The 27,446-nt window shown below is 45.6% G+C and overlaps 2 protein-coding genes across 3 annotated transcripts in view; both read left to right on the top strand.

Moving 5' to 3' along the window:
• The window catches only part of ANLN (anillin, actin binding protein), an 819,922-nt gene that overhangs the window by 391,442 nt on the left and 401,034 nt on the right, over nucleotides 1-27,446 (top strand). The window lies entirely within an intron of this gene.
• On the top strand, nucleotides 18,219-25,555 carry LOC101869319 (probable G-protein coupled receptor 141). The gene is made up of 2 exons (XM_005145074.3): nucleotides 18,219-18,246; nucleotides 24,609-25,555. Exons 1-2 carry the CDS (start codon nucleotides 18,222-18,224, stop codon nucleotides 25,553-25,555), a joined length of 972 nt encoding a protein of 323 aa, XP_005145131.3. The 5' UTR covers nucleotides 18,219-18,221.

The following is a 27,446-nucleotide window of genomic DNA, read 5'->3' as shown; positions in this document are numbered from 1 at the left end:
CAGTGAGACACAAAGCCTGCAACAAACCAGATGCTGCATCCATGGCAACTCACAGCTCAGCTCAACACATTCCAACATGAAAATACAGACATGTTCCAGGGCCACCAAAACTGAAGCCATTTACACAAGTGACTGAAGCGAAGGCATTTGCTGTGTTTTTCATGGCCTTGGTCTTCTGTTTGAACCGCAGCTCCTGGCTGGGATGCTCAGGGGTAAGCGTAGCCCCTGGTAAGCCTTTTGCCATCTCTGGTTGGTGGGTGAAGTGGTTTTGTCACACCAGGGTTTGGTACCTGGTCCATGCACGGTAGTGGTCAGAAAGGACTCAGTGGGATGCTCTGCACTGTGCTGCCTTCAGAGGGAAAGCATCTGTGTGGAGCACAGTGCCAGAGCCACAACTCACTCAGGAAGGTGCTGATAGCTCATTTTGGATAGGTTTTATCTCCCCTTCTCTTGCCTAGGGATGGATATCCCATTGCTGGTGTGCAGTTGCACTGGGCACTCCTCAATCACACAGGGATTAGGGTCCAAATGTTATAGATAAGAAGCTGTGGCTGATACTAAATGGTTTGTTCATGGCAGTGGGCAGAGCTATGAATGACATTTGACATATCCCAAGTGTGAAGCCAAAGCCCTAACCTATAGACCAGCTTCTTTCCAAATAACCACTTCCAATAGCACAGCATTTCCCCTGCCCTGGAGATAAAATGCCCCTGCCTGTTAGGTTGGACATCAGCTTTGGTCGCATTGCTCTCTACTGCATGCAAAATGCTCCATAGACATTAGGCAGTCATGTCAATGGTTTCCCAGCAGAGCTTTCCCTACCCTGCTGCTGCAAGGGCACAAAACTGCTCTCATCCCTGCAAACAGAAAGCTGTCCCCATAGTTTTCCTAAGGAGCAGTTACTTTACCTCCCAAATCTCCACTGTAGGATTGTATCACCAGCCAAACTCAAATGAAAACACCAAGTCTGTGCCATATGTTGAGGCAGTTGTTATTTTATAGAACCTTGCTGCATCTGGAGAAGTCAACTGAGGTTAAACCTCCCTTTATCAAGAAAACCCTGTTCAGGGCATTGGCACATCTGTTTCTCCCCACACTGTTGATTTTTGCTGGGCTGTGCTGGTTAACACCAGAACTGAAACACCACAACAGCAATTCCTGTAAAGCAAACCCAGTGATCTAAATTCCATCCCATATTTTGCACACCACACTGTGATAAAGGCTATAATGGGGTATGCAAAAGCCTTTCTTCCCCTTTAGGCAGGGATTATACATGGAAAGAGAACTGAAGATATTCGGTTTCAGCTGAGGACATGGTTAAATAGGACGAGTCTGTCTCCTTGCAACCAAACTGCTTTCCATAGAAACACAGTAATCTGGGAGTAGCCCTGCTCTGATATGCCCCTGTGGGCATTAATTCTGATGTATCTGCATAAACAGCCATGAGCAATGCCCACTGGACCAGCATCAGAACACTGTCTTGTTCCTGTGATGCCTCCTGGCTTGGACACAAACCCAGATGGAAGCTTTGCATGGGCCAAGGGAGGAGGTAGGGTTAACCAAACCCACTGCTCTGGTGAGGTCTTTGTAGAGAGGACAAGCTCAGGGAAGAGGTTAGATGGAAGCATGCACTGCATGGGGCTGGTGATGCTTCCTTCACTACAAGCACCACAGAAATCCAGATATCTGGACATTCATTAAGTTCGGATTTGCTGTAGCTCCAACAGTTTTCCACAGTCAGAAAACCAGCACTGAAGTTGGACTGCCTGAGGGCAAGAATGGCAGAAGCAGCATCTTCCTCTCACTGAAGTTAATATATATGCTAAGACAGAGATCTGCCCACTAGGGATGCACACCTAAAGACCAACACTAATAATGGGGTCTTAGGAAAAATATTGCTCTTCGGAGTGCTTTCCTTGTTATTTAGCTTGAAAAGGATCTTATTCAAGGAGTTTCAAGGAGAGAACCATCTAGGAAAACCAAACCAGAGTGCAAACCAAGGCTGCTCAAAGCCATTTTTATTGGCAGATAAGGGCTTCACTTTATCACCACAATTACACATACAGGTTGGAAAATGGAAGAGTGAATTGACACGAAAATGGTCCTTGGTGGGAGGAAAGAGGCAGTAAAGTGACACAAAGAACATCCTTAGGACCAATTCAATCCCCTATAAATCATCATTTAGGAGAGTGTATGTGCATTAGGGTGAATGATTTTTCTGACAAGGCAAAGCATGGAGTTGCCAGAGCAGCCTCAATGATGCTCAGCATCACACAGCTAGACTAAGGGGGAAGGCAAATAAACAGCGTCTGCACATAATACAGGGTAAGGAAATCTAAGGTAATGAGGCTAGGCAGGATTAGGAAAGGAGGTGGAAGAGAAGAGGAAATGTGCTCTCTCTGGCCCTATGCTTAGGGCACTGAGCAGGGAGACAAGCAGATGGTGTGGCTCAGACTGTAAAGTACAGTTTTAACCCATTACATTAATACATGCTGGGTGTATAATACATTTTAGAAGATATTAGGCAATTCTCCCCTGAAAATGACCAGAATTGTTTAACCTCAGCATTCCTGAAGCTGGGCATTTCTGGCTTGCTCGAGGCTGGCCACCTATGGAGGTAAGTTATAAACCCCATCCCAGACCCAGATCTTTGCTTGACAAATTATCAAGGCTTCCTTAAGAAGATTAAGCTGTTACTGTTTCTGATCTCTGCAACTAAGAAAAACCAAAGCCCCAGAACCCTCAGAGAGGGAAATGTCTGTTCTGGTCCTTCCTCACAACACCCTTTGATATGGAAATCACTGATGTCAACTCCTGTAGCCTCAAGACTCTCCCCAGTAATTCCCATAATACATGCAGCTGCCTGGACCTGTAGCCCACTGAAACCGAGGGCACCATGCATCCTGGTCCTCTCTGGACTCCTGCTTTGCATCTTCTCTCTGGCAAGGGCTGAGTATCTGTGCCTGCAGGCACAAGGATTGCATTTGTACAGCACCTGATAAATCAGTGCTGCTCATTCTCCCCGGAAGGACTGGCATGTAGGTACCATCACAATGTAGGTACCATCACAGACAATGCAGGTACCATCACAGACAATGTACACGAGTGTTTAAACTGGAAGCCATAGGTGTCGGTGCTTACACACCCCAGAATAGATGGGAATGCTGCATCACCACCGGATTACCTGTCAGCAGGCTCATTTGCTGACTAATGCCCTGTCCTGAGGACCACCTTGATTTGTGTGTCACCACTGATGCTCCAAGATCTGCAAAGCTGCAGCTGCTGACAGGGGCACCCCTGGCAGTGTGTGTGCACCAGCATCACACAGCCTGGCCTCTGCAGCACCTCCCCATAGCAATGCAGTTGCTGCACACCCTGCCCTGGCCTTTTCCTCCCTGTTGTTGGCTCTGAGGATTCATCTTCCCTGCCAGAGGTGGTTTGTATGCTGCTGTCAGGGCACTCCATCCCTTGTGACTGTGGTCCTTACATACAGCCATAGTCAGACCCTACTGTGCCCTCCCAAACCACTTGGGTTTTAGCTCAGGACTTGTGTCATCAGGCAGCAAGGTGCTGGGCTATGTTCCTCCCCAGAGCTGACTGGTCCTGAGTCAGGCAAGAGGCGTTTTTGGGACAAAGCTTCAGCTTCCATCAGTTCTGGCTGCTCTGCTGATAATGGGGTCACTGTAAGTTTCATTAACAGAGATCCTATTTAGATCTAATTACAGATTTCCCACCCCCATGCCTGTGCTGATAGGGGCAGGGCATGCAGGGATCTGGGGAGCAGATCACAACGTGGATGCTAAAGCAACTTTCACATCTCAGACCCACCTCCAACAGCACACAGCCAAATGCATTGAAGCCTACTCCCTCTTGCTGAGATACATGGGCTTTAGTTTGTGCCCCTGCAGAGCAGTTCTCACAGGGAGGACAGACATTATCACATGCTTTTAGCACACATGGTTGCTTTATTTTACAGTGTGGGGTCTTTCCAGAAGCCATACAGTATCCCTACAGGAATCCACGTGGAGTCTGAGCATTAATGCGGCCACACTGAAGGTCTGTTGTACTGGTGGAAGATTCTGTTCAGTATCCAGTCTACCCAGATAGGATCGGGTACATGATTCACAAACAAGGCCAGTGTTAGGCACAAGCAGGCAGTTTTCAGTAAGAGCTTGTCCAACAGCCGCAAAGAGATCCTGCAATAAGAGGGACAGAACAACACACAGAGAAAAACAGACACTGAAAAACTGCTCTATGGATACTAAAAACCAATAGGGCATCTCATCCTGGACATGTTTGCACCGGTCAAAGCAGAATCCCCCCTTCCTTGCTGGCAATATGACCACTGAGGCTGTCCCCTGCAAGTGGCTGATGCTCAGCACCGGCTCTTGCCCCCATAGGTTTTATGGTGTGAACACAGAGCAGAGAAGAATAAATATTGTCACTTTAGAGATGGGCAAGTGAAGCCTGAAGGGAAATGAGCCTGAGGTGATGTAGGCAGTGTGCAGGGCTCATTGTGAGCCCAGCTCACCAGGTCAATACCACTTCACTGTTCTATTCAGACAAGCCCTGCAGAGCTTGTACCTGCTCCCTGTGGAAGATGACTCCCCACAAATGAATGCACTGTGTTAGCAGGAACAGCTTCCAGACTTTGAAATGCACAGATGTAAATGGAAATGAAGCTCCACAAATGAAACAAGCCATAAGCACCTGCTCATTGTTCTTGGCTGGGAAACAGCAAAATGCTTCTCTGTCCTCAGGAGAGGAGATAACAATTGATCTGTTTTCTCAACGACTGTCTGCAAGATCCATCCCAAGGCTTCCTACCATACAGGAGCAAACAGTAGGTTGCATTCTTTTTATGAAGGCATTAAAAGACCATCACAGAAAGGCACAGGAGAAACTCCTGCTGGTGCCGGGATGATGGGAGCAGATAAAGCAAATGAGCCATGGTTGATAACTAACACCAACAGCCTTCATGGAATAGTCTATGAACAGCTTCAGTAGCACCTGCATCCTGACCACAAAGCAACCAACTGAAGGATTCATCCATAGGCTCATAGAATGGTTTGGGTTGCAAGTGACCTTACAGCTTATCCACTTCCAACCTCCTGCCATGGACAGGGACACCTTCCACTAGAGCAGCTTGTTCCAAGCCCCATCCAAGCATAGGGATGTATAACACTTTGCTACTACTTCCTGAAATCCTTCCATTCTTTGCACCCTAATTTCTTCAGTCTGCTGCTTCACTTAGTTAACACACACACACAGCTCTGCGCTTGTATCCCATTCCTCTTCCCTGTTTGCACTGTTTTCCCCATGATGTTCCAGCATTAGAATAATCTGGACTCCATGGTGCTCCAGATGTAACACACCAAATGTGCACACTATGGGAATATCTTACCTACCCCAAATAGAAACTGATTTTCCTTAGGTAACTGGTCACTGACTTCTGAATCTGGAATGGGAAAGATGAGATGTGAATCACCTTGAAATGTCTTCTCACCTCCAGGACACTGAGGAACTGAAAAGAGCTCACAAACTGCCCAAACTGAGCAACAAGTGGTGAGCCTGAGACACAAGGAACCGGTGGGGCTGAAAACCTCAGAGATGGGTCACATCTGATTGATTAAACAAGGGCATTTTCAGCCTGGGACAAAGGGAGCTGGAGGAGGTCCTGCCAGCGCAGGGGTAAGAGGAGCAGGGCAGTTCTCTGTTACCAGTTCCACCATGGTTACCTTCCGAATGAGAGAGCAGTTTTTGACCTTCTTTCCTTGTGGGCTGTGGAGCAAAAAGAAACATCAGCAGAGACTGGGGATGAGTCAGCTCATTGCAAGCATTAATGAAGACAATAAAGCTATAGGATGAGGACTAGCTGCAACCGAACAGATGCCTGGGTTGGAGAGAAAAAGTTCTTGCTGCTTTTCATTACAAAGGTGATTGCATTAACAAGTATTGCACAGCAGCACTGTCAAGGGTAAAGACAGGATTGATGGCAAAGCCAAGCAGCTCCTTCGAGGACTTTGTAAGCAGTATCTCATTTCTCCACCCCTCCCAATTCTCCCCATCTTAAATTCCACATTCCTAGATTGAGCATGGTTTAGTTTCTTCTTTCTGAAGGTACATGTTGCTGTATTTCATTCTGGACCTCAATTTCCTTTGCTTTGACTAGGTATGAGCAACGACTTGAGCATGGTGCCTGGGGACAGCCAGCTTCCAGAAAGCATACCAACAGCACAGAGCTAATGCTGTTTTAGTGCAGGAAAACACTGGTATTGCTGGGTTTCTCCCAGCAAGCATGCTACCATGCTAGCTAGGTAGGAAAAAGGGGGTGGTGTTGTCTTCTACCATCTCCTCCACCTTTGATGGATGGAGACAGTACAGTAATTGAGGTAGAGGACCTGTTGTGCCCCTCAAGCATGGGATAACCCTATGGCTGCAAACAGATTTTCTCCAAAATCCTTATTATTTTAAACTCGATGCTGTGTTTCAGCCTCAGTTGTTAGGGTTTATGCAGTGCATGCATAATGTCATTACATGGCTCTTCTCTCCAGGACCCAGCGAGCACAAAACTGCATCTCAAATCACTTCACAGAACTGAAAGGAGTTTTAAGTGGGCTCATACTCATTGCCAGCATCTCAGATCTGGGAATGGTTGCTAGAAGGAATATTTAACCCCTCGTGTTTACTGAAGTTAGAGGAGTTCTGCATTGCAGAGCAGTTGGGAAGAGTGAGAAGTACAGTGCATAGACCCATAGGGGCTTGGCTCTGTACTTGAATGCAGTGTTTTGGAATACAGAGATTCTGTGTAACCTCCTTACTTAAAGGAAACTGCAGCCCAGTAGTGAGGTGAGGGAAGGGCATGATTTTAATGGCACTTGAATCCAGGCCAAGAGAAGAGAGGACTTGCTCAGAAATAACCGTGTCGCTGCAGGCTCTGCTGCTGTTCAAGCTGCTGCTTTGCTTGTTATTCTGCAAAGCAATAACATGAACCCGGTGCAGGTTAGTAAGAAAGAGTTGGAATTAGTATCCAGGATGTGCCCATAACTTTGGTCTTCACAGGACAAGATAAGCCAGAGCTGGCATCTGCTAAGGGAGAGATGAGACTATCCAAATCTAAGCTTCATTTGCATGTCTATGCTTGGGTGATTATGTGACAGAAAAAGAAGCTGACATGAATATGAGGTGCTTGTTTGATGCTGCATAAACTGTATTAACTCATATCCACAGCACATGTTTCAGGTAGGGCTGAGGTGGAAATATTCCACATGCAACACAAGCAGAAACCCAGAAAACAGAGCATCACTAATACTTACATCCCAATTAGTCCAGGGGGCTTGAGCTGTTCTTCTAAGCTGCTTATTTTTATCTGCATGTCCTTCAAAGGTCAAAAAGAAGAGCAAACAATCTTAATGTTGGTCCCTTGCTCTGGTGTGCAATACAAGTCAAATCAGAGCTTATTAGCATGAGACCAGCACCCTGTTCTGCTCTCCCAAGTTGGCTGTGATAGAAATCTACAGGAATCTTCCCTCCTGGTATTGGTTTCATATTGCAGTCACTCTCTGGATGATTTATGTTCCCAATGATACAAGGTCATTCATGATAAAGCTGTCTGCAAAGCTTCTAACCCAAACCTGTGTGGTGTTGCATTGTTTCTGTATTCCTGACACCACTGGCAGACCTGCTTCCTTTACCCACATTATATTCTACTCCATTACTTCGCTGTTTGACACCCTTGTAATTACCTTTTAAAAGCTTATTATAGAATGGTGCTGGTCTAAAGGAAGAAAGAGCACATACTGTGATATACAAAGGGATGTCCTACCTCTAGGATTTTGTCCTGTTGCATGACTAATCTTTTTTCTTCTGATATATTACTTTTCTCCTAAAAATCAACAAAATAACATATAACTTGTTAGGGGAAAACTATTACTGCGCACTGGTTAAACTCTCAATGTAAAGAGACTATTGAAAAGCTACAAAGCAGCACTTTATATCCATCAAACACTGGTCAGAAGTGAGGATTATGTGGTCACACTGTGTGTTTGACAGCCTTTCTAGTCCCAGTGCAGTCACAGCCTTGAACCAGATGATGTACATCAGCCATGTGTCCTGGCTCTTCTACCAATGCATACACAGGATCAGGGGGCTCAGTAGCCTGTGGGATGCAGAACATCCTGGGCAGGAAAGCATCCTCAGTGTGGGAAAGGCCTGGGGATGGGAGAACAGGAGCTGAGGTGAGCCCCCATGGTGCCCTGGCAGTGATGGAGGCCAGCAGCATCTCACCCTATGGGTAGCAGTATGGGCTGTAGGTGGAGGTGGATTGCCCCCCACTATTCAGCACTCCATAGACCACTTGTGGACATCATGTCCCCAAAATGAGCTGCATCCCTGCTGGATGCAGCCCTGAGCAACCTGCTCTAAGCTTTGAGTGGGAGCTGGGACCAGAGGCACCCTGCCATGGCCCCTTCCCACCTGAATTATTCTGTGATCCCATGACTCCAGTGACTCACAAATCAAGTTGGTTTGACTGGTGGAGACCTCTTGTAAATAAAAGTGTTGGTTTTCTGCACCTTAGCAGCAAACCACAGAGCACCATTCAAATGCACTTCAGGACTTTGCTGGAGACTTTGTTATGACAAGTGCTTGCATTTGATTGTTTTGCTGGGAACAAAATAATCTCCTTTGTTTATACTGAACAAAGAGAAGCTATAAATCATTCAAGGGGAGGAGGCAGGAAAAGGAATGTTGAAGTCAAAATTGCTTGTTTAGCATTGTGCTTTTTCAGAGTCTTATGATGGTTGATGGAATATGGAAGATTGTTTCCAAAAGGCTAGTTTAGATCCCAGCTCTGTGTTGAGAAACCCATGGCACTGGAGGGACATTAAATCAAGGCATCAGCTACCACACATGCTCCTATTTGCTCCTGTGGTAAAACAGAAGAAACCTGTTGCCATGGGGTCATTATTATGCCCATCAATGTAGAGCTGAAAACCGGTCAGGAGCCAGCTGATACCTGTGACAGAAAGGTGAACCAAGTACCTCTTTTATGGGTAACTGTGTGCTCCGGGAGCTGGTAACTTGTGATCCACTTTGGGCAGCACCAGACTCAGCAACCCACAAGCTTTAGGTAGCTCTGACCTGTCTGAAAGCCTGCTCTCAGGTACCCTTGCACTCAGACAGCAATGACAGAGGGGTTTTGTCATGCAATAACCTTGTGGTTGACTCTCACACTGTCCCTTCACATTCCATACCCGTTTCTTTCTTCACAAGAGCATTCCAATACCTTTATGAGGTCTTTTTCCTTTTCTTCCAGCCACATCTTCAGCTTCTGCAAATATATCTGTCACAAGAAAAGGGTTTGCAATGGGTGAGAGTGGGCAGGATACGGCACAGGGAGAATCATAGAATCATGGGATGGTTTGGGTTGAAGGGACCTTAAAGCTCCTCCAGCTCCAACCCCTGAGGAACTGGATTTGTCCTTATGCATGTAAAATACCTGGTGTGTACCAATCACTCCCCCTGCTTAAGGACCCTGCATACAACAGTTAGTGCTGGCTTTATTGCCAACCAGTGCATCATCACTTGCATCCTTTCCCAGAGAAGATGCTTTTGCTCCAGTTAACCAGCCCTTGGGAAACAGGTCTGTGGGCACTCCTATAAGTCAAGTCAGAGCATGTAAAGTGGCTGTACTACACATTCTGTCAAATCATTATCAGCAGGGTATGTTACTATTCTACTACTTGCCTTCAAATGACTGATGTCCTCTAAGTGCAAAACCTGCTGACAATGAATGAGTTTGTATTCATGGAATGTGGAAACATGAAAATTAAAGCCAAATATGTGCCACAAGAAAAGAAAATTAAAGATGTGTTGTTGAAGCAACAATGCAGTGGGGAGTGGGGTTTTTGTCTCCATTCTCTTTATACAAGAGCTCTTGATGCTTCAGACCTGTGTGCTTCTGTTCAAGACAACAGAAAGTTCCCCTGTGAGCCCTAATGAAAAGGTTTCCAAGGATGTGTCTTTGCAGGAACAGAAGGACCAAGGACATGACTTCATCTCCAAAACATGCCTGAAACATTAAGGTAACAATAAGTGCCACTTAAGAGCACTGGGAGAACAAAGGCTGATTTCAAGGTAAGTCCTCAAGTACCTTAAAATGTATTTTGGCCACGTTTTCTGGTTGTATTTAGCTGCCAGGGAGTTCACAGGATTTGGAAAGCACATAAATACAACCTGTTTTGTCCCTCATCTGCAGTTAGCTACAATAGGACATCACCTGGCCTCACAAGGTTTCTTTTACCATGATGCTGTTGGTCGTGTGACTGTATGTGTGCTCCCTCCCCATGTCTGCCCAAAGCACATCAAACAGAGGGAGAAAGCTGTTTGAATCACCCAGAAAAACTGCCATCTACATGGAACACAAGCACTGAGCTCATGGTCTCCCCATGAATTAGCTGCAGGTGCTATGGGATGGGTCCTTGACCCGTTAGCAGCCCCTGTCCTACCTCCTTCATCTGCCACTCTGGTTCTTTGTTGATGGATGCAGAAGGGAAGCCTGCAGCATCCTGTTGCATCTCAGTCCCTGGAGGCGCAGGTGTTGTCTGAAAGCTACAGAATTAGGATGTCAGTGAGGGATCACAGCCTGGGCCACCCTTCTGGTTACATGACAATAAGCAAGGCAGGACCAAGAGCACTAAAACCTAATTCCAACTCCAGCTTAGCTTCTGCATCTCTTTCCTCTCCCTGTGTATGTTGTTTATTGGTACATGATTACAAACCAAGCCTTTCTATGTGCCACCAACTTAACCCAGTTTGCAACCAGTGACAGCTTTTGATGAACTCCCCCCAGGATTTTGTCCCATTCACCTTTTTCTCTGCTTTTCCATTGCCTGGTGCACCAAAACCCAGAGGGAACAACCTTATCTCCTGTTTGTTTTAGCCTAACAAGGAAGTTGGCAAGATCTAGGAAAGAAATTGTGTTTTCCTGGTCAGTTTTGAGTGGGATGGGGAGTGCCTGTGCTTCTGCTCAAGCCTATGTGACACCTGATGATGTCCAACTCATCACCTTACTATGCTCAGTGCTCTAGAGGTTGCTTTCTGCGAACAGTGAGGGAAGGTGCTCAGAGTGCACTCACCCCCTGAAAGATGTGATTTTGCTGAGGGGCAGCTTGTTTTCATCAGGAAGATTGGAAGCCATCGTGCTGAGATCCTTCTTCACACTCTGTGGATGAAGTCACGTCTGAAAATGGCCTTTTCCTATGAAAACATGGCACAGAAAGATCTGTTGGTTGGCAGCAAACACTGTGTCATGTCCTGCTTCCTGCAGAGCTGCAATGAGATGCTCAGGTGGACTATACAGTATATATGTATAGAAAACCAATACAACTTATTCCATAGCAGCAACTGCCATGAAACTGCAAAAGGCAAACACAGACTCCTTTGGTTCTTTTTCTCTTAAGCCATAATAAGTCTTATATTAATTTCAGTATTATAGCTGCTGGATTTATTCATTTTCACCTTTTGGAAGCATCTTTGCTGCCCTATTTATGCAAGGAAGGGATTGGGCTTTTCTTGTGGCATCCATGACAAGGATGACAAATGTGAGGGACAGATCTGGGAGAGCTGCCCTTCTGAGTGCTACAGCTCATGAGGGTCTATGGGCGAGCACCCAAATCCCTCAGCTGACTCCAAAGGACAAGAGTATCTGTGGGGTGAGAGGTAAGAAGCAGGGGTGTAGGTCGGGTGATGGAGGAAACACAGGAATCTTAGTCCAGCAACATGAAAACTCTGTTATAACCCACATCTGTACTGAATAAGGCACATGAGAGCAAAGATAATGGAGGATTCACTCAACACTGTACTCTTAGGTACCATCTCCAAACTGCAGGATAATCCCAGTTAATCCAGATGCTCATAGGATGGATGACATCCCGCATCTCTTCTCTCTAAAAGCTGTTTTATGTGCCTTGATTCCCCTCAGTTTGACCACCCAGAACAGAGATGACCTTAGCTCCTTACAGGGTTTTGATCTGCACTATCCTGTAAATACCTGCACTGTGGAGCAGGAGAGGAAGCGCAGAGGGCCTCGGGTCATGCTTGCACTGTCCCTGTACAGCCTCTCACCCCAATTCACCACTGTGCACAAGCAAGCATAGGCTCAAGAGCTCACCAAATAACCCCAGAAGCCCCTTCTGCACCTTCACCCCATCCTGCCAGCCAGACCCATTTACATACCCCCCCCCCAAGTGAACCCTGCACCCAAACCAGAAACAAAGCACAGCAATATAAGAAAGAACTGAAGAAAAACATGCCATGGAAAGCTAAAGCCAAGACCCCGAGTGCAGAAGATGAAGAATCCCAAACATGGTTGCAGATGTATTGACCCCATCCAAGCCCCAAGGCCCTTTGGGTACAGCGAGGTGGCATAAAATCATAGCAGCTCTATCAGTTCTCATTGAGAGCAGTGTCTATAATCTCCCTGTGCTGGTTCTGTTAGCAAAGCAGCTGAGCTCCCTGGGCAGAGAGGCAATTCATTTTGTCACACAGGGCTGCTTCGCATTCAGGACCCAGTTCAACAAAGCACTTAAGCAAAGGAATAATCACTGGCTTGAATGGGAATATTAGTGCTTAAAATTAATTGTGTGCTTTTAAAATTGGGCCTTATATCATGCCAATCAAATTGTCAGTATACTTGATTACAAGCTCCAGCTAACAAATACATGCCCTGGACTTTCTTTCCTCACAAGGGGAAACGGATGCAGATAGGGCCTTGAAAAAGCCATCAGCATTCAGTAATAACACAGCAGAGAGTGAAAATGTGTTGGTTTGTTCTTTGTCAACTCTTTCCAACCAAAGTGACAGTCGTATACTTCAATGAACAAATGGACGATATATTAACAGCCAAACAGGGAGTTTTTCTCAGTCTCAGTGGAATCATATGAGTTCTGAGGTTTTCAGTATGCATCACAATAGACCTGCCCAAAAGTCCTTGTGAGAGGCAGAAGGATCAACAGTGCAGGGAGCAGCAGGCAGGCCAGGATGCTGTCTGCAAGGTTTTGCACACACAGCTGAAGAGGGCGAGCAGAAGTGATATGTATTTGTGAAGCAGATATATTCTCACATGGGCATAGGCTACGAGCAGGCTCATGAAACAAACCACTGCAGACCTCTCTCTAGGCAGCAAATGGTATCTTATGCTATGCAGCTGTACTTAGACTAATGACAGAGACATCCTAACCTAAATACACTGACGAGTTTATGGATTAAAACACATACTTGTATAGAAGAGCTCAGTGACAAAACTTCCAACTCAACAGGTGCATGATGGACAAAAGCAGTGGTTGTGGTGGTTCATACACCAAGCTGCTGCCTTATGACATCTCTGTTTGCCATGCTGGTACTGAGGTCTGTGGTGAGCAGCCAAGCTAGGATGTCATTTTCCACACACAGTCTCTGAGGAACTACAGATGCTAAAGTTAGATGTGGTGCTACACACTAATGTACGGATTCAATAACCTGGACCAAACTGCTGCAGCCCATGAGCAGCTGGAGCTGGTGTTATTTCCAGTAGTCCCCAGATGGATTCCTCGCTTTAATTACAAGCAGAAGGATGATTTTGTGGTTGTTGCTATTGTTTTAGGTTCATGGCATGATTTGGTTTTGTGCATCTTTGTGTTTTAGAGATGTGGTTTTCCACGTCAGCCTCTAGGGATGGGTTGGTTCGGTACACCAAAGTCTGCTTCAGAAGGCCACTACCATGACTGCAGAACAGGAACTATAAAGCTGGCTGTTATGATAATTAGCATTAGCAAGCATTATGCCATTAGCTTTTAGTTGTGTAGGTGTGTGATGTGTTAGCAGGGAGTGTTTAATTTTAGTTCATAAACCTATTTGGTATGCAACTATGTTCAGCTATGGGCTATGAAATAAGTCTGTCTAAACCAAGACATAGTGATGTTTGTGCATGCACACGTGTCTGAATACATGAAAAAGGATAGGGAGAACTAAACCAATAGCTGCCTTAGATTAGATATTTTGGACTCTGCATCAGCTTCTGAGAAGATTTAGAGATGGGAATGGCATTCACACTTCCAGGAAGAAGCCATGTATTGACTATAGAGGGAATGGGAGTGAAGTCTTAAGACTTTTCCCAAAGGCAGGGTATATAGAGGTCACTGACTGAAGCAGGAAAGGCTCAGGATGCAATACAAGAGGCATAGGTAATTAGGAAGGTGTTGGCTTAGCTCAGTTTCAAACAGCAAGAGCTATATCCCAGAAGAAGCTTTACCTTAATCTCCAGCTCAGACTGAGCTTTGTCAGGCAGTGATCATCTCCCAGCAAGGTACAAAACTGAGCCAGTGCTATGGGGCTCACACTGAATGCGCATCCATAAGGATTTCAATTCTAGCAGCTACAGCTCAAATGAAGTATGTTTAGGCTCCATGCTCAGCTGACTCAGCAGAGAGTATCAGCTTGGTCTTCCCATTCATCAGATCTCTTAGCAACATCACTAAAACACTGTGACTGAGGCAAACAAGGGAGGCTCAGCCTTCATGCTGAGCATCCCAGATGTGTCTGGTTAACCCTATCAGCTTGCTGGTGGCTGCAGTACCAGCCATGTCCCACTCTCCATCTCTCCAGGACTTAGCAAACTGGAAACGCTGTCTCCTAAATGGAGTATTATGGCTGTTTTCTCTCTTTGAGACATCACAGACCATCACTTCACCCTGTGGAAGTACTGGGGTACTGCTCACACTGCCCACAAGGCACTTATCCTGTCCTCCAGAAGAAGGTGAAGCCTTGTGGTCTCCAGATGCAGAAAGCCTCACTTGAACAAGACTATTCTGTGGTACAGATGCCTGTCCTATTTGGGCAGCTGAATGGCCATTTATGTTTTATATAGGGATTTTTTAGCCTGTAAAAGATAAAATGGGTAAAAAACCCTACCTCAGATGTCATCATTGCTCTGCATCCAGCATGAGCTTTCAAAGTGCAATATCATGGTTGATTCAATGGTGTTTTTATTAAATCCCCTGTTTTTTCCAAGTCTGTTTGCTCAAAGAAAGATGAATGCTCCCATAATGGATCTCTGCATCTTGCTTTTAGCAAGCACAGTGCTTGAAGTACTTGAGCTTTCTTCCATGTGTTTGGAAAGACATGATTTTCCTCTATTTTTCATTTTTTAAAGCTGGATTTGGCAACCATGACAACAACATGCCAGCATCTCAGCATCTGAACTGGGATAAAAATAGCTATGTTTTCATGCCTTGGATTAGCTTTTCACCTCAGACACTTCCCAAAGGCATGGCCCATTGCTTAAGGCTGGGAACCTTCCCTGCAAACCAAGCTTTGGAGTTCCTTGTGTTTCCAGTTTACTTCCATACACTTCTGCAGCAAAGGAGCTGCCTTGCTTGGGTCTGAGCTGCTTTGCTCTCCTCTCTTGGCCAAAGACTTCGACCACAATTTCACTGATAGACTACACTGGAAAACCCAAGTGTAGAATGCAGAGTATAGACTGTGGCCTCAAAACCTGTTCTGTCTGCCCATAGACATACTTGTTCCTAAAACTAGCCACCACAGGAGCAGAAGCAAAGGATGTGTTTGTATTTCATGCTCTGCACAGCTTCCAACCCTTCAAAGACTGCAGTTATAGAGCTGGAAAAGAGTCAGATATTTCCCATCTAAAACAGTAAGAAAAGGCTGGGGAGGAGCAGGAAAGGGAATGGAAGACAGACCCATGGTCAGGAGGTGGAGCTGCTCTTCTGGTGATGGTGACTTTGTCTTCACACCTGTCCTCACACCCTTTCCCTGTCCCATTCTGCTCCATCGCTACCCTCATCCTTAGTCTTCACCTTGCTATGCTGTAAGTTTATTTGTACACAAGAGGAAAGAACTGGCCAGCAAACAGAAAAGCCATGCCAATTAAATGCCATATTGACTGCATATTTGCTTAAACAGTCTTCTCTCTTAGAATCATAGAATAGTTAGGATTGGAAAGGGTTCCATTGCTTTTCTCTGGAAGTGAAGGCACGAATGAGGCAGTTTTGTCTTATAAAGATTATAGAGGCAGTTGAAGGCTTTCGAGTTGCTGGTGTGATTTATTGATGCCCATGGTCAAGCCATTGGGATGAACTACTCCCCAAATCAAGCAGGTGAGCAATAGCTGTTGGCTTATTGCTGTATCCTTTACTGCCTACCTGATGGATGTTTTTCACTGGCAGGAGCATGGACGTGCCTGTGCCTGCAGGGATCCAGCCTCAGGAGATGCTGTAGCCCTTGTGATGCAAACAGTAGGCATGGCAGGGAGGTTCCATGCCTAGCACCAGCAGTGGCCACTGGCACCATTGGGCTGTGCAAGTAGATCAGTCTTTAAGAGCCATAGTAAAGCCACATCCTCAAGGAAAGTGCAAACTTTACACTCCCAAGAATAAATCTCAGGGATATTCAATGCTCTGTGTAAGTGCTGAGGATGAGCAGCTCCATAAAACCTTATAGCTGCTTTTAGCTTGAGGCAGCAGTGAGGTTACTGGATTTCACAGGTTAATGGGAAAAGTTCAGCTCTGAAAGCCCTCTGACTGTTGCTGCAAGGCAAAATACAGCCTACAGGTTAAAGCATAAGACACGACATCAGGAGAAAAGTAGCCTAATTCTGATTCAGTAGCAGACTTTCATGCCTTACCTTCTCAACATGTAATGCAGGACTAGGAGGTTATTACACACTTGAGACCAATTCAATGCTGTTTCTTAGGTTTTCATTTGGGTACAGATGAAAACAGTTCTGTGCTTTCTGTTTGATAAAAGATATCACTGGGTCTTTCTTACACTGAGCTGGTAAGTTACAAGAGTATTTTCCAAGCTCAACCAGTAATGGGAGCAATAGTTTCATAGAATCATAGAATAGTTAGGATTGGAAAGGACCTCAAGATCATCTAGTTCCAACCCCCAAAAGAGCAGTTGGACATTGCCAGGGACAGCCTTATATTTTCTCCACTATTGCCTTTTCTCTTGTAGAATCTTAACAGAGATAGAAAAGAACATAGTGATCTTTTGCATTTAAAAGTCCCCAAACATATCCCCTTAGTTTTGAAGAATGAATGTCCCTATTCTGAGCACTTTCATTACTCATACTGAAACTCCTGGCAATGTATCTATGTTTCTGAAGGGAAAGGAGTTTGTCCTGCTGCTTCTTGCATGGCCACGTTTGCAGCTCTTCTGCTCCACCACTGATAGAGAGCAATGCCTGGAAATTAGAGGGGCTGAGGGAATAGTAGCATCCTTGTGCTGTTCTGCCAGGTTTCTGGTAGCTGATATACAAACTGGGTACAATTAAGGATAATAGTGTATCATGAACAGGGTCACGATAACCTCATAGCGAATCCCTGCCAAAACTTTCTTCTTTCCACATGCGTTATTTCTCTTCATTATAAAAACACTGAGTCAACACTTGTCATTCACAGAGACTGCAGTGTACAGACAGCACCTGCAGAGCAGGTCCTTACCCCTCTTTGGAACAGTATCATTTGATAATGAGACATGCATCTAAGGAGAACCAGAGAATGTTCAGCCCTCAGGGCTGCCCTGCTTCAGGATCACTACATGTATTTTACCATTGCATCATAAGAAAAGCTCCTTGGGGCAATATATTCACCTTTCAGGTATTAACTGAGCAACTGAGAGGCTGAGTGACCTTACTATAGGAGAGGAATACTTGTGTGTATACATCCACCATAGCAGGGGGTTGGAACTAGATAATCTTCAAGGTCCCTTCCAACCCAGACCATTCTGTGACTCCAGAAGGGAGTGACTATAACACATCCTGTCATGAGTGCTTTTCAGCTGTCAGCCCAGTTAGTCCTCTTTCTGCTTGCAACTGCTCACAAGCAGATGCATTAACAACAACAGGGAATATCTGATACACGTTGAACAGAACAAGAGTGCATAAACCCCCCAAACACCTCCACACGGTCCCATGACTTGTGTCAGCTGTTTGTGGTTTATGTGCAGTGGGTGATAACCAGGAAGGTCACAGAGCTGTGCTGCAGTTCCTCAGTTCCTCACTGCAGCATTGGGGAGTGCACAGAGCGAGGCGAGCATCCTGCTGTGCTGCTGGGGAGCCCACAGGTAAGTGGTACCCAGCAATGGTACCCAGCACATGTACATGCAGAGGGGTGCGTTTTACCTGTGGCTTCAGAGGCAAGGAGGGAGATGAACAGGTCTGGATGGAGCTGAGCTGCTCCTGGTGGAAGGGAAGCTTAAAGCAACACTGGGAGGAAACACTGCAGGATTGAGTTTAAAAGTGCTTCGGGTTTTCAGTCTGCTGCAGCAGTTGTAAGGTCAGACTTTGTGAAACCTGTGGAGGCAAAGGAGGAGGTGATTTAAAGTGTATTTGAGGAGTCAGTGTGGCAGGAGATGCACCTGGCTCCTTTGGCAGCAGCATCCACACTTGCACAAGCCTTGCTGAAAATGAGTGTATTAACAGACAGTGTGAACCAGAGAGACAAGAGCAGCATTCTTTGTCTTGAAACAAAGAGTATTTCCATGGTCCTTCTGCTCACTTCCTCACAGGCTTTGATGCTCTCTCAAAGCCACCCCAGATGCTGAGGGTCACAAGTCCTTGTGATAGTCAGGGGCTGCCAGCTCAGCCTTCACTTCTGTGCTTTTAGCACCTTCTCTGAGGCTCTCAGGCACTCACAGAGCTCAGCAAGGAGGGATGGTCAATGGTTTAGGGTCCCCTTCTTAAGGAGCTTTGGCTTAGCCATTGGTTGTCTGATAATGAATTTTACACCCCTGTTCTCCTGTTGCTCAGCACACACAGGAGGCCACTGGGAAGGCAACAAAACAATCCTGGGGAGGAAGGTATTGTATTGATAAAATACCTAGAGCCCTGTTACTGTTATGTATAGATTCATATAATGATAACATTGTTATGACATCTAGCTGATCCTCAGTAAGTATCCTTACCTTATCCTTTATCCTTACCTTAAGGTGTCTTTGGGAACAGAAGTTGTTCATAATTCTCATTCTGAAAGTGGTAATAGCTGCTTTAAGAAACAAGGCTAGGGCTGTAGAGCATCTTGAAGAGCAGAAACAGGGTGCAGATGTTGTATATGACAGCAGGGTTGAGGCAGAGGACCTCTTGTAGCACAGACTGCTGCACATGGACACTGCTGCTCCTTATATTTCACATCTCAGCAATAAGTGTAGATGCTGCTTAGCCTTAGTGTGACACAGGTATCATGAATAGAAATGCAAGTGATGCACAGTACAACTGCTCACTACCTCTGCTCCATCCTGGGTTCTTGGATGATTCCAACTAAGTGCTACTTGGCAACAACTAAACCATCAGTGTGTTATCAGCTTGTTCTCTGACTAAAGCCAAACCACAGCCCTGCACCAGCTGCCAGAGGAGAATTAACTCTCTTGCAGCCAAAACCAGCAAGCACTTGATTAGCCATTCTGTGATGCCTTCCATGAGGAAACAGTTTGATCAGTGGATGAGGAGAGCACTGTGGACATCATCTACCTTGATTTCAACAGGGCATTAGACATGGTCAACTTTGATATTCAGTACATGAGGTATGTTCATTATCAATCTATCAGTACAGGTATTACTTCACTTTGCTTTCTGTGCTGCTCCTAGGCAGACACTATTAACCTAATGCAGGGAGGTTTGCCCCTTGCCAACACAGGCAGCACATTTTAGCACAGTACATTTCACAAGTATCTGTACATGTATATTCAGCATGAAGGTGGTCATCAGTAAAATGACTTTTTCCACACACCTAATGGTAGCGTTTGGAGTCAGCAACCAAATGGAATCAACAACCTGGGAATAAAACAGTACTAGCAGTTGCAGTAAGCATTTTGAGGGTGAGTAGCAATAGATTTAATATATTACATACAATATCCTTCCTTGCAACAGGCTGCCTGCCTCAGCAGGCAATTAGTGAGAGGCTAACCCAGAGTTCAGATGAATTTTAGGATGAGCAGTGACTTTTCAAGGTGAAGAGAAGGGCTTTTTCTTCCCAGAAAGGCACATATGCATACGGGATCGGCATGGTACTGCATCTATGACTCCATTCTCTGCAGCCTAAAGTCATCCTTATGGCAGGAGTAATGCATCCCCTTGTCAGTCAGCTCCCCCCTCCTTTTACCCTAATGAGAACAAGCTCTAATAAGGAGCGAATTGCTGTGCCGGGTTCCTGATTAAAGGCACATCCTGAGCAGCCTCCTGGCATGTAGCAGATGCAGACGACTGAAACCCTGCAGAACAAGGTGATATTAAAGTTGGTGACTGCTGGAGGTGTGTAGTTGTTAAAGACACCTTCTCACAGAGATCCATTACACTGCAGTTTGCACAGACGCCTTTTGTACATGGTTCTAAGTGGTCCTCCTGTCCTCAGTGACAAACCCTGAGGCCACAGCAGTAGGTATGGGGAAAGCTGGGTGAACTGCTTGTGTTAGAGCAGCTGGGTTCTGGATTGATGATCCCTCCTCCCCACACTAACAAGGAAGCAGTGCATCCGGTTTTAATGTGGGTTGAGGTTTGGGTTTGTCTGTAGCACTTCTCTGTTGAAAGCTCTGGATTATGGCAAGAGCTGAATGGAAACCTGAGTGATGTGCACTACTTCAGTGTGGAATGAGGAGCAATTTTGGTGCTGCTGAAGGAGGGAATGAGATTAGACTGAAGGGAAACAGGCTTCCTGCACATCCCTGTGCCTCAGGTACTTCTGACTAACAGTGCCTGGGGACAGGAACTTGCAATGTGGGTATTTCCCCCCTATAACAGTTAAATGGATGTACCTGCAGATCTATTTCTGCTTCTCAGAGGAGCTTTAGTTGGTTTCTGTGCTGTGCAAAGATGTGTGAAACAAGGAATTGCAGGTCCCATTTTCCTCCCTGTACTTCTCCAGAACGTTCTTTCAGCTGTGTTACAGGCAGTAGTTCTCACTCATAGCATGCCCTGCACCTCCTGGGTGACAATCCCAAATCACAACTGCTTCAGGACCCAGACAGAGACATTGTAAGAAACCCATTATCTACACAATGCTTGTGGCTGTTATTGATGCTGAACATTTCTCCTCTTGTAGCTAATGAATATCTTTCTATTCGGGTGCATGAAATAGGAAAGCCCATTAGAATAAAGGGTCAAAAAGTATGATTTTGTTGGTAGCAAAGTTACTCAAACTATGTACTGCTTGTGTGCTACAACAGAAGCCAAGACATGACCAACTTGAGAAGATACAGGACTTGATTTAAGGATACCTTAGCTTTATATCTTGCTTTGCCACAGAGGCTTCAGCTTCTTAGCTATAGCATGGGAGAGTGATGTTTGCCTTATAACAGAAGTCTGAGATCAATTGCAGAGGGCTACTAGGTAAGAGCTAGGTCTTACTATTATGATCACTTTTTGGTGTTACCTACCCAGTGCTTTAGCTATCAGCTGCTGTTAACATTGCAAAATGCAAAGACAACCCATCACGTACCAGTGTGCTGTGAAGAGCCACAGAACAGTATGTCCCTTGTGTTTCTTTAACCAAATGTGAAGCAACAGGATGTAGTCAGTTAAATATCATTACACAAGATTACATGTAAATGGTGAATGTTAGTACCATTGCCTTCAAAACTATGACACTCAGCATAACTGTGGTATGACAGGAAAGAGTTAAGCTGCAGGAGGACAAAAGTGACCTAGCACAGCCTCAGTCCTGCAGTGGGACAGCATTTACCACACACACCACACAGCAACCATCACTGATGCTGAGTCTTGGTTACACACATGGCTGATGGGGCTTTTCTACTAGTACCTCCTGGTTCCATCTCACCAGCACCACACAATGATGCAGCAATGGCACTAAGTCCTGAGAGCTGGATGCTGAGCTACAATCCTGGCAGGAAGCAGGGCTGAGACACAGTGCTGGGCTTTAGGGTGAGCTTTGTTTCATCCCTTACCCTTTAACCGTATCCAAACCCACAGTCAGTTACCACAGACACATTTTGCTCCTGTCTTACCCAGTTTTCTCAAGACACTTTAAATGATGCTTTTTGTTCTTAGAGCTTGCATATAATGAAGAGCCAAGACAACAACACCTGAAGAGTGAAGAGAAACTCTAATCTGTAAGTACACAGAGAATGAACAAGGCCCTTGGCTTGTAAGCCTTTTAAAACCATGTTTGCAGCTTGGAAAAAGCAAGCATCCAATGGTCAGGTTGTTTTATTTCCAGCACATTTTAAAGCTGTTCTGTTCTCATCATTGGTATTTGTCATTTCCTGGTACAGGAGAACATTGCTTCATCCGTTTTCATGTTGCTGTCCTGTAGCTCTGCACTGCCTCCTAAAACTGGGAGGGAAATGATTTTGTTTACATCCATCTTTGTGTGTTTGATGTTATCTAATCCCTGTAAGGACCAGAAGGGTGAGTTTGTTCTCTTTGGTAACTTACAGCTAGGGCAGGAAATAATTATCACTAGATAGGTTCCATAGTTACCATCTTTGTGTGAAAACAGCCAAGACCTCAAACCAAAGAGAACCAACTGCACGTGGTTTTCCATCCCATTTGCTCTTCAACAGGTTGGATTTAAACTAAAAGGTATCAGTATAGTGACGCCACAGCCTGCAAGATGTGAGGCAATGTGCTAGTGAATGAGGTAGATATCACTAAAAGTTGCTTGGAAAAGTCAATAGTCAACACAGTCAATACGTGGTTTTTGATATCTGTGATTTGGAATGTTCTCCTCTGAGCAGATGTTTGTGCTCCAGCTATCAGCTGTGTGGGTTGTTGGGTTGTTTCAATGTGAATTCTGCAGTTATTCCAGTGACATAGCCTCCATTACCATTCCACAGCATGGGATTAGAGCATTAACACCATTCCAATGCCCTCAACAGAAAGCATCTCTGAGAGTAAACGGGGAGGTCTGTGAAAACAATGCACTTTTAAAACAAACACTGTTATTTGGTACTGCCTCCATCCCGGTGCAATTTGATGCAGAAACATCAGTTCTGACAAACCTTCATTTTCCTGTTTTATTAAATCTATCAAAAATAGAACTCTTTCATTTGAACTGAACTTCTTTCCCCTCCATATCCCTATGAACCACCTCAGTTGGGTGCATACAGGCTGCAAACGCTGCTTCTGCAGACCCCAACTGCTGGAGCACCCCAAGAGCTGTGTGAAGACTGCCAGTCCCTCAGCAGATGTATACTGGGGATACATTCTGCAGATGCTTGTTGTATAGAGCTCAGTGGTTGGCAGGGATTGCAGCAGTGACACTGGTTTTGACAAATGAGGGTTTTCTTCATAAGCTGATATAATACTGACATAACATAATGGTGACCGATGAAAACAGGAAGCAATGAAGGGAGCAATCCACTGACAGGCTGATGTGGGTTGATAAGTCAGGTGCAAAACAGCAACGTGGATTTTACCACTGCCAAATGCATCCAGGAACCACACAGGAGCACAGTGCTGATGGAGGCAGCCTGTTCTTTACACAGAACAGAGAACTGTTGCAGATCCTTTTCCCCCTCCCAACCTGTGGCAGGATGTGCCACCTAAATATCAAAGTAAGCCAAAACACCACACGTAGAGAGAGGAACCACTCTGAAGTCAACATTGCAGTGTTGAAAGCAGGACTGCAGAACCTCACTCAGGAGAAAACCCCTCTTGCGTTGTGGGATTCACCAGTGAAGTGGATGACACACAGAGTCAGTGTGAAACTGCAGTTCAGGTTAGCAGCAGAGGTATAACTGCACAGTACAGAGCACAGCACTGTTCAGTCTTCCCTGCTTCTCTTCCATGACTCTAGTGTGAACATGCTCTTGATGCGTTCATAGATGCAAACATGCTTCAGGATAACACCCTGCCTGAACTTCCCCCTGCTACAGGATCCTGTAGTACGTAAAAAACCTACCAGAAGTCACATTTGGAATGATAAGAATCATCTCTAACACCTCTTTGAAGCAGAGATATATGAAAAACATATAGCATAGTTACTACATTTGCTATTAACTCTCATCTGACCCTGCCTCGAGCCAGGCAGGCTTATTTGCACTAACCCAGGATGTCCTTCCCTAACGTTTTCTAACAGCCCATTTTGTAACACCCAGTTACCACATACGAGATGTGAAATGTCCCTGAGCACCAGGACAGCACAGCCCATGCTACTCGGTCTGGCAGAACCTGAGCAGGATGCCTATGGAGCCTGGGGTGTCCATGGTGTTTAATCCCCTGATTAGATAAACTGTCCATGGAGAAGCTGACTGCCAATGTGTGCAAAACTCAGCTCTCAGCAGCACAGCATCCTTAGCTTCCATAGAGCAGCATATGGTTATTATCTGGCTCTGGGAAGGGCAGATTTGTGTTGCAAATAAACTGATGAATGAGCAGCAGAAACATCTTAGATTAGTTTAAATGAGATATTTACAACAGGCAGATGCTCGGAAGGGAGAACTAACAACATAGAGAGACCAAACCCACCACCACAGTCATGTCCTTTCTCTGAGGATCTCTTTTCCCTACACATTACTTGGTTTGAAGGGTATGGCTAGCACTGTCTTCAGGACTAGAGCAGCTTCTCTGCCCACTCAGCCATTATTCTTTCATTCCTAGGATATGTGCAAGGAAGGTTTCAGGAACATGATTGAAGAGAACAGGAACAGCAGTGACTCCTCTGCCTTCACTCACACCAACACCACGAGTGCCATCCTGATTACAGCCTACTCAGTTGCCTTTGCAGGTGGTGGAATTGGGTCCGTCACCATGTCATTCGTGCTGGTCAAGATGAACACTCTGTCAGTGACCACTACAGCCATCATTAACCTGGTCATCGTGCACAGCCTCCTCCTCTTCACAGTGCCCTTCCGCCTGCACTACTATATCAGCAAGAAGTGGGTATTCAAGATGGCACTTTGCAAAGTGGTGAGTGCCATGGTGCACATCCACATGTACCTGACCTTCCTGTTCTATGTGATCACGCTGGTGATCCGCTGGCTCATCTTCTTCCAATGGAAGGACAAGGTGGAGTTCTACAGGAAGCTGCATGCCATTGCAGCCAGTGCTGCCGTGTGGGTCTTGGTCATGGTTTTCATAGTGCCAGTCTTGTGCTTTGAGTATGGACGCTCAGGCTCATACAATGAAACAATATGCTTTAAGTTCCACAGAGAACTACAGCAGGGGAGTGTGAAGGCCCTGAACTATGCCATTATTGTAGCCGTGGCTTGCATCACCTGCATCCTATTGGGTCTGCAGGTTTTCATCCTGGTAAAGGTGTCTAGAAGACTTTCCACCTCCCTCTGGTCGCACCAGGAGTTCTGGGCACAAGTCAAGAACCTGATTTTCATCTGCGTCATCATCATCTGCTTCCTCCCCTATCACCTCTTCAGGGCCTACTACATACAGCACATGAGTGACTTTGACCAGTTAGAAAGCTACAATGAGGTGTTCCTGAGCCTGACTGCCCTCAGCTGCCTGGACCTGCTCTTCTTCGTGCTGAGTGGAAGCCGTCTCTTCAAGCAGAAGGTGATCATGCTCCTCAGCAGGTTACCTTGCTGCTAGCATCCACCTCCTGCATTAGGGACGGTGCTTGGCAGCTATGGAAACCCCTCTGACCATGTCAGGTTGGGCTCTGGAAACAGAGCAACACACTATGCACTTGCCTCCTGATATCATGGGGTGTACTGCCTCCAGTGCCTTAGCTGGTGGGCTGGAAGGTTACCTATGGGATGTCCTCATGGTGATACCCAGTGAGGTGTGGATGCACCTGGAGGGGAGGGAGGAAGGGGCATGGGCTCTTCTGTCTTAGTGCTTTTACATCCAGGTTTGCAAGGTCAAAGGCATTAGAAGGAGACTGAAGAGGATCTGCAAAGTGTGTACAAACACAAATAGAAAGGCAGGGTTTATGGAATAAAGTGCAGATTTCTGAAACATAAAGGTCTGTATTACTTTCCTTGTGGCAGGAGAGAAGATGAAAAATGACACAACCGTTTTGTTTCCTCCAACAACCTCGTTGGTTTTGGATGTGTTCTGTAGACACTGCATCCCTTTGTAACCCTCTATTATAACTCTGCTGTCATAATACAGTTGCTAACAAAACAAAGTGACTATGTGCTGAAAAAGCTGAGCAAGTCCTTCCTGCCAAAATGCATACAAACTGACACTATTTTGTGTCTGAAATTCGGCAGGACATTCAAAAGCTAAACCAGATGTTTACAAGCAGCACCTCCTGCCCATCCAGCTTAACCGAGCTTGGTCACGAAGGTGTTAAACTCACACCCTGTTTAATACCTGTAGGAATGTACACATTCACAACACCCTGCACCACAGCATCACAAACATACCAGATAGTGGGTTTCTTCTGGATAAAAACTGATGCGAACGGGATCAATGTTATCTGGGGGCTCAGGTATCAAACCCACAGACAGCCCCATCCATGGGATTGGGAAGGGCCACATGCCTAATGCCAGTGAAAGAGGCAAGACAAATGTTAGCACAGAAAGTTAAGAGCATCTCCAAATGCTTCCTATGAACCTGGGAAGTGAGACCTGGAACTGTGCTCAGTGGGGGCTGCATTCCAAGGGGAGCACACACATGGAAGAGAGCTCACAGCTCCTCATCTGCTCCAGAGGTCTACAGCATAGAGAAACACAACAACCTGCTCATGAGGAGGAGGCACACACTACTGGTGGCACTATGCCCTCTAACAGAGATGGGTAAGTATTGCAGATAGGACTTCGTGTTCCCAATGCTTTTCCTCAGCAGATGTGAGGTGTTACAGAGACTCTACTATCCAGGTGCTACAAGGGCATGGGAGAAAAGAAGAAAGCTAGAAAGGACAGCACAGATTCTATCTGCATTAATGGACACTCCTGTGATGGACAGCCTTCAATCATGCCTGTGGAGAGAATGGAGAGCCTCATAGGTCTGAGGGCTGCATATAGAGAAACAGAAATGGTGCTAACTTCACATACATGGAGGCAGACTGCAGTCCCCATCCTCTGCTACAGAAGGAGCAGCTGAATCAGGACCTGCTCAAGACATGAAATGTGTCTATGCACTAGAAATAGTGTCAGGAAGTAATGAAAAGCAGTTTGTAAGTTGAACTCATGTTGCAAGAATAAAACTGTCTCTATGCTAAACTGGACTTGAGAAGTTTAAAAGCAAAGAGCAGGCAATCTGCATATGTTATGATGACACTGTGAAAGCAGCTGCTTTGAAGAAAGCAACACAATTAAGTTGCCATTGCTGTTCTTCCATGAAATGACTGTTTCAGCCACAGAGAGTGACTGGTTTAGACATAACAGAAAGTAGCGGCCATTTTATTGCAGCACTGAACTGCCTTCTTTACTCAGTCATCACCTGAAATGCCTAATGGGAAATGCCACAGAATGGGAACTATTGTGGCTATTGCTGTAGTGGAAAAGGGTGTTTCAGGTATGAATCCAATGGG

The sequence above is a fragment of the Melopsittacus undulatus genome, chromosome 1, assembly GCF_012275295.1.
Source record: "Melopsittacus undulatus isolate bMelUnd1 chromosome 1, bMelUnd1.mat.Z, whole genome shotgun sequence".
Lineage (NCBI taxonomy): Eukaryota > Metazoa > Chordata > Aves > Psittaciformes > Psittaculidae > Melopsittacus > Melopsittacus undulatus.
The sequence above is the reverse complement of the archived record's forward strand: the minus strand, read 5'-3'. Positions and strand labels throughout refer to the sequence as shown.

Bases quoted from the DNA above. Each gene is read 5' to 3' on its own strand.
- LOC101869319 (XM_005145074.3), top strand. From the start codon at position 18,222: ATGGAGCTGAGCTGCTCCTGGTGGA. The intron at 18,247-24,608 runs AGGGAAGCTTAA...TCTTTCATTCCT, and splicing joins GCTGAGCTGCTCCTGGTGGA to AGGATATGTGCAAGGAAGGT.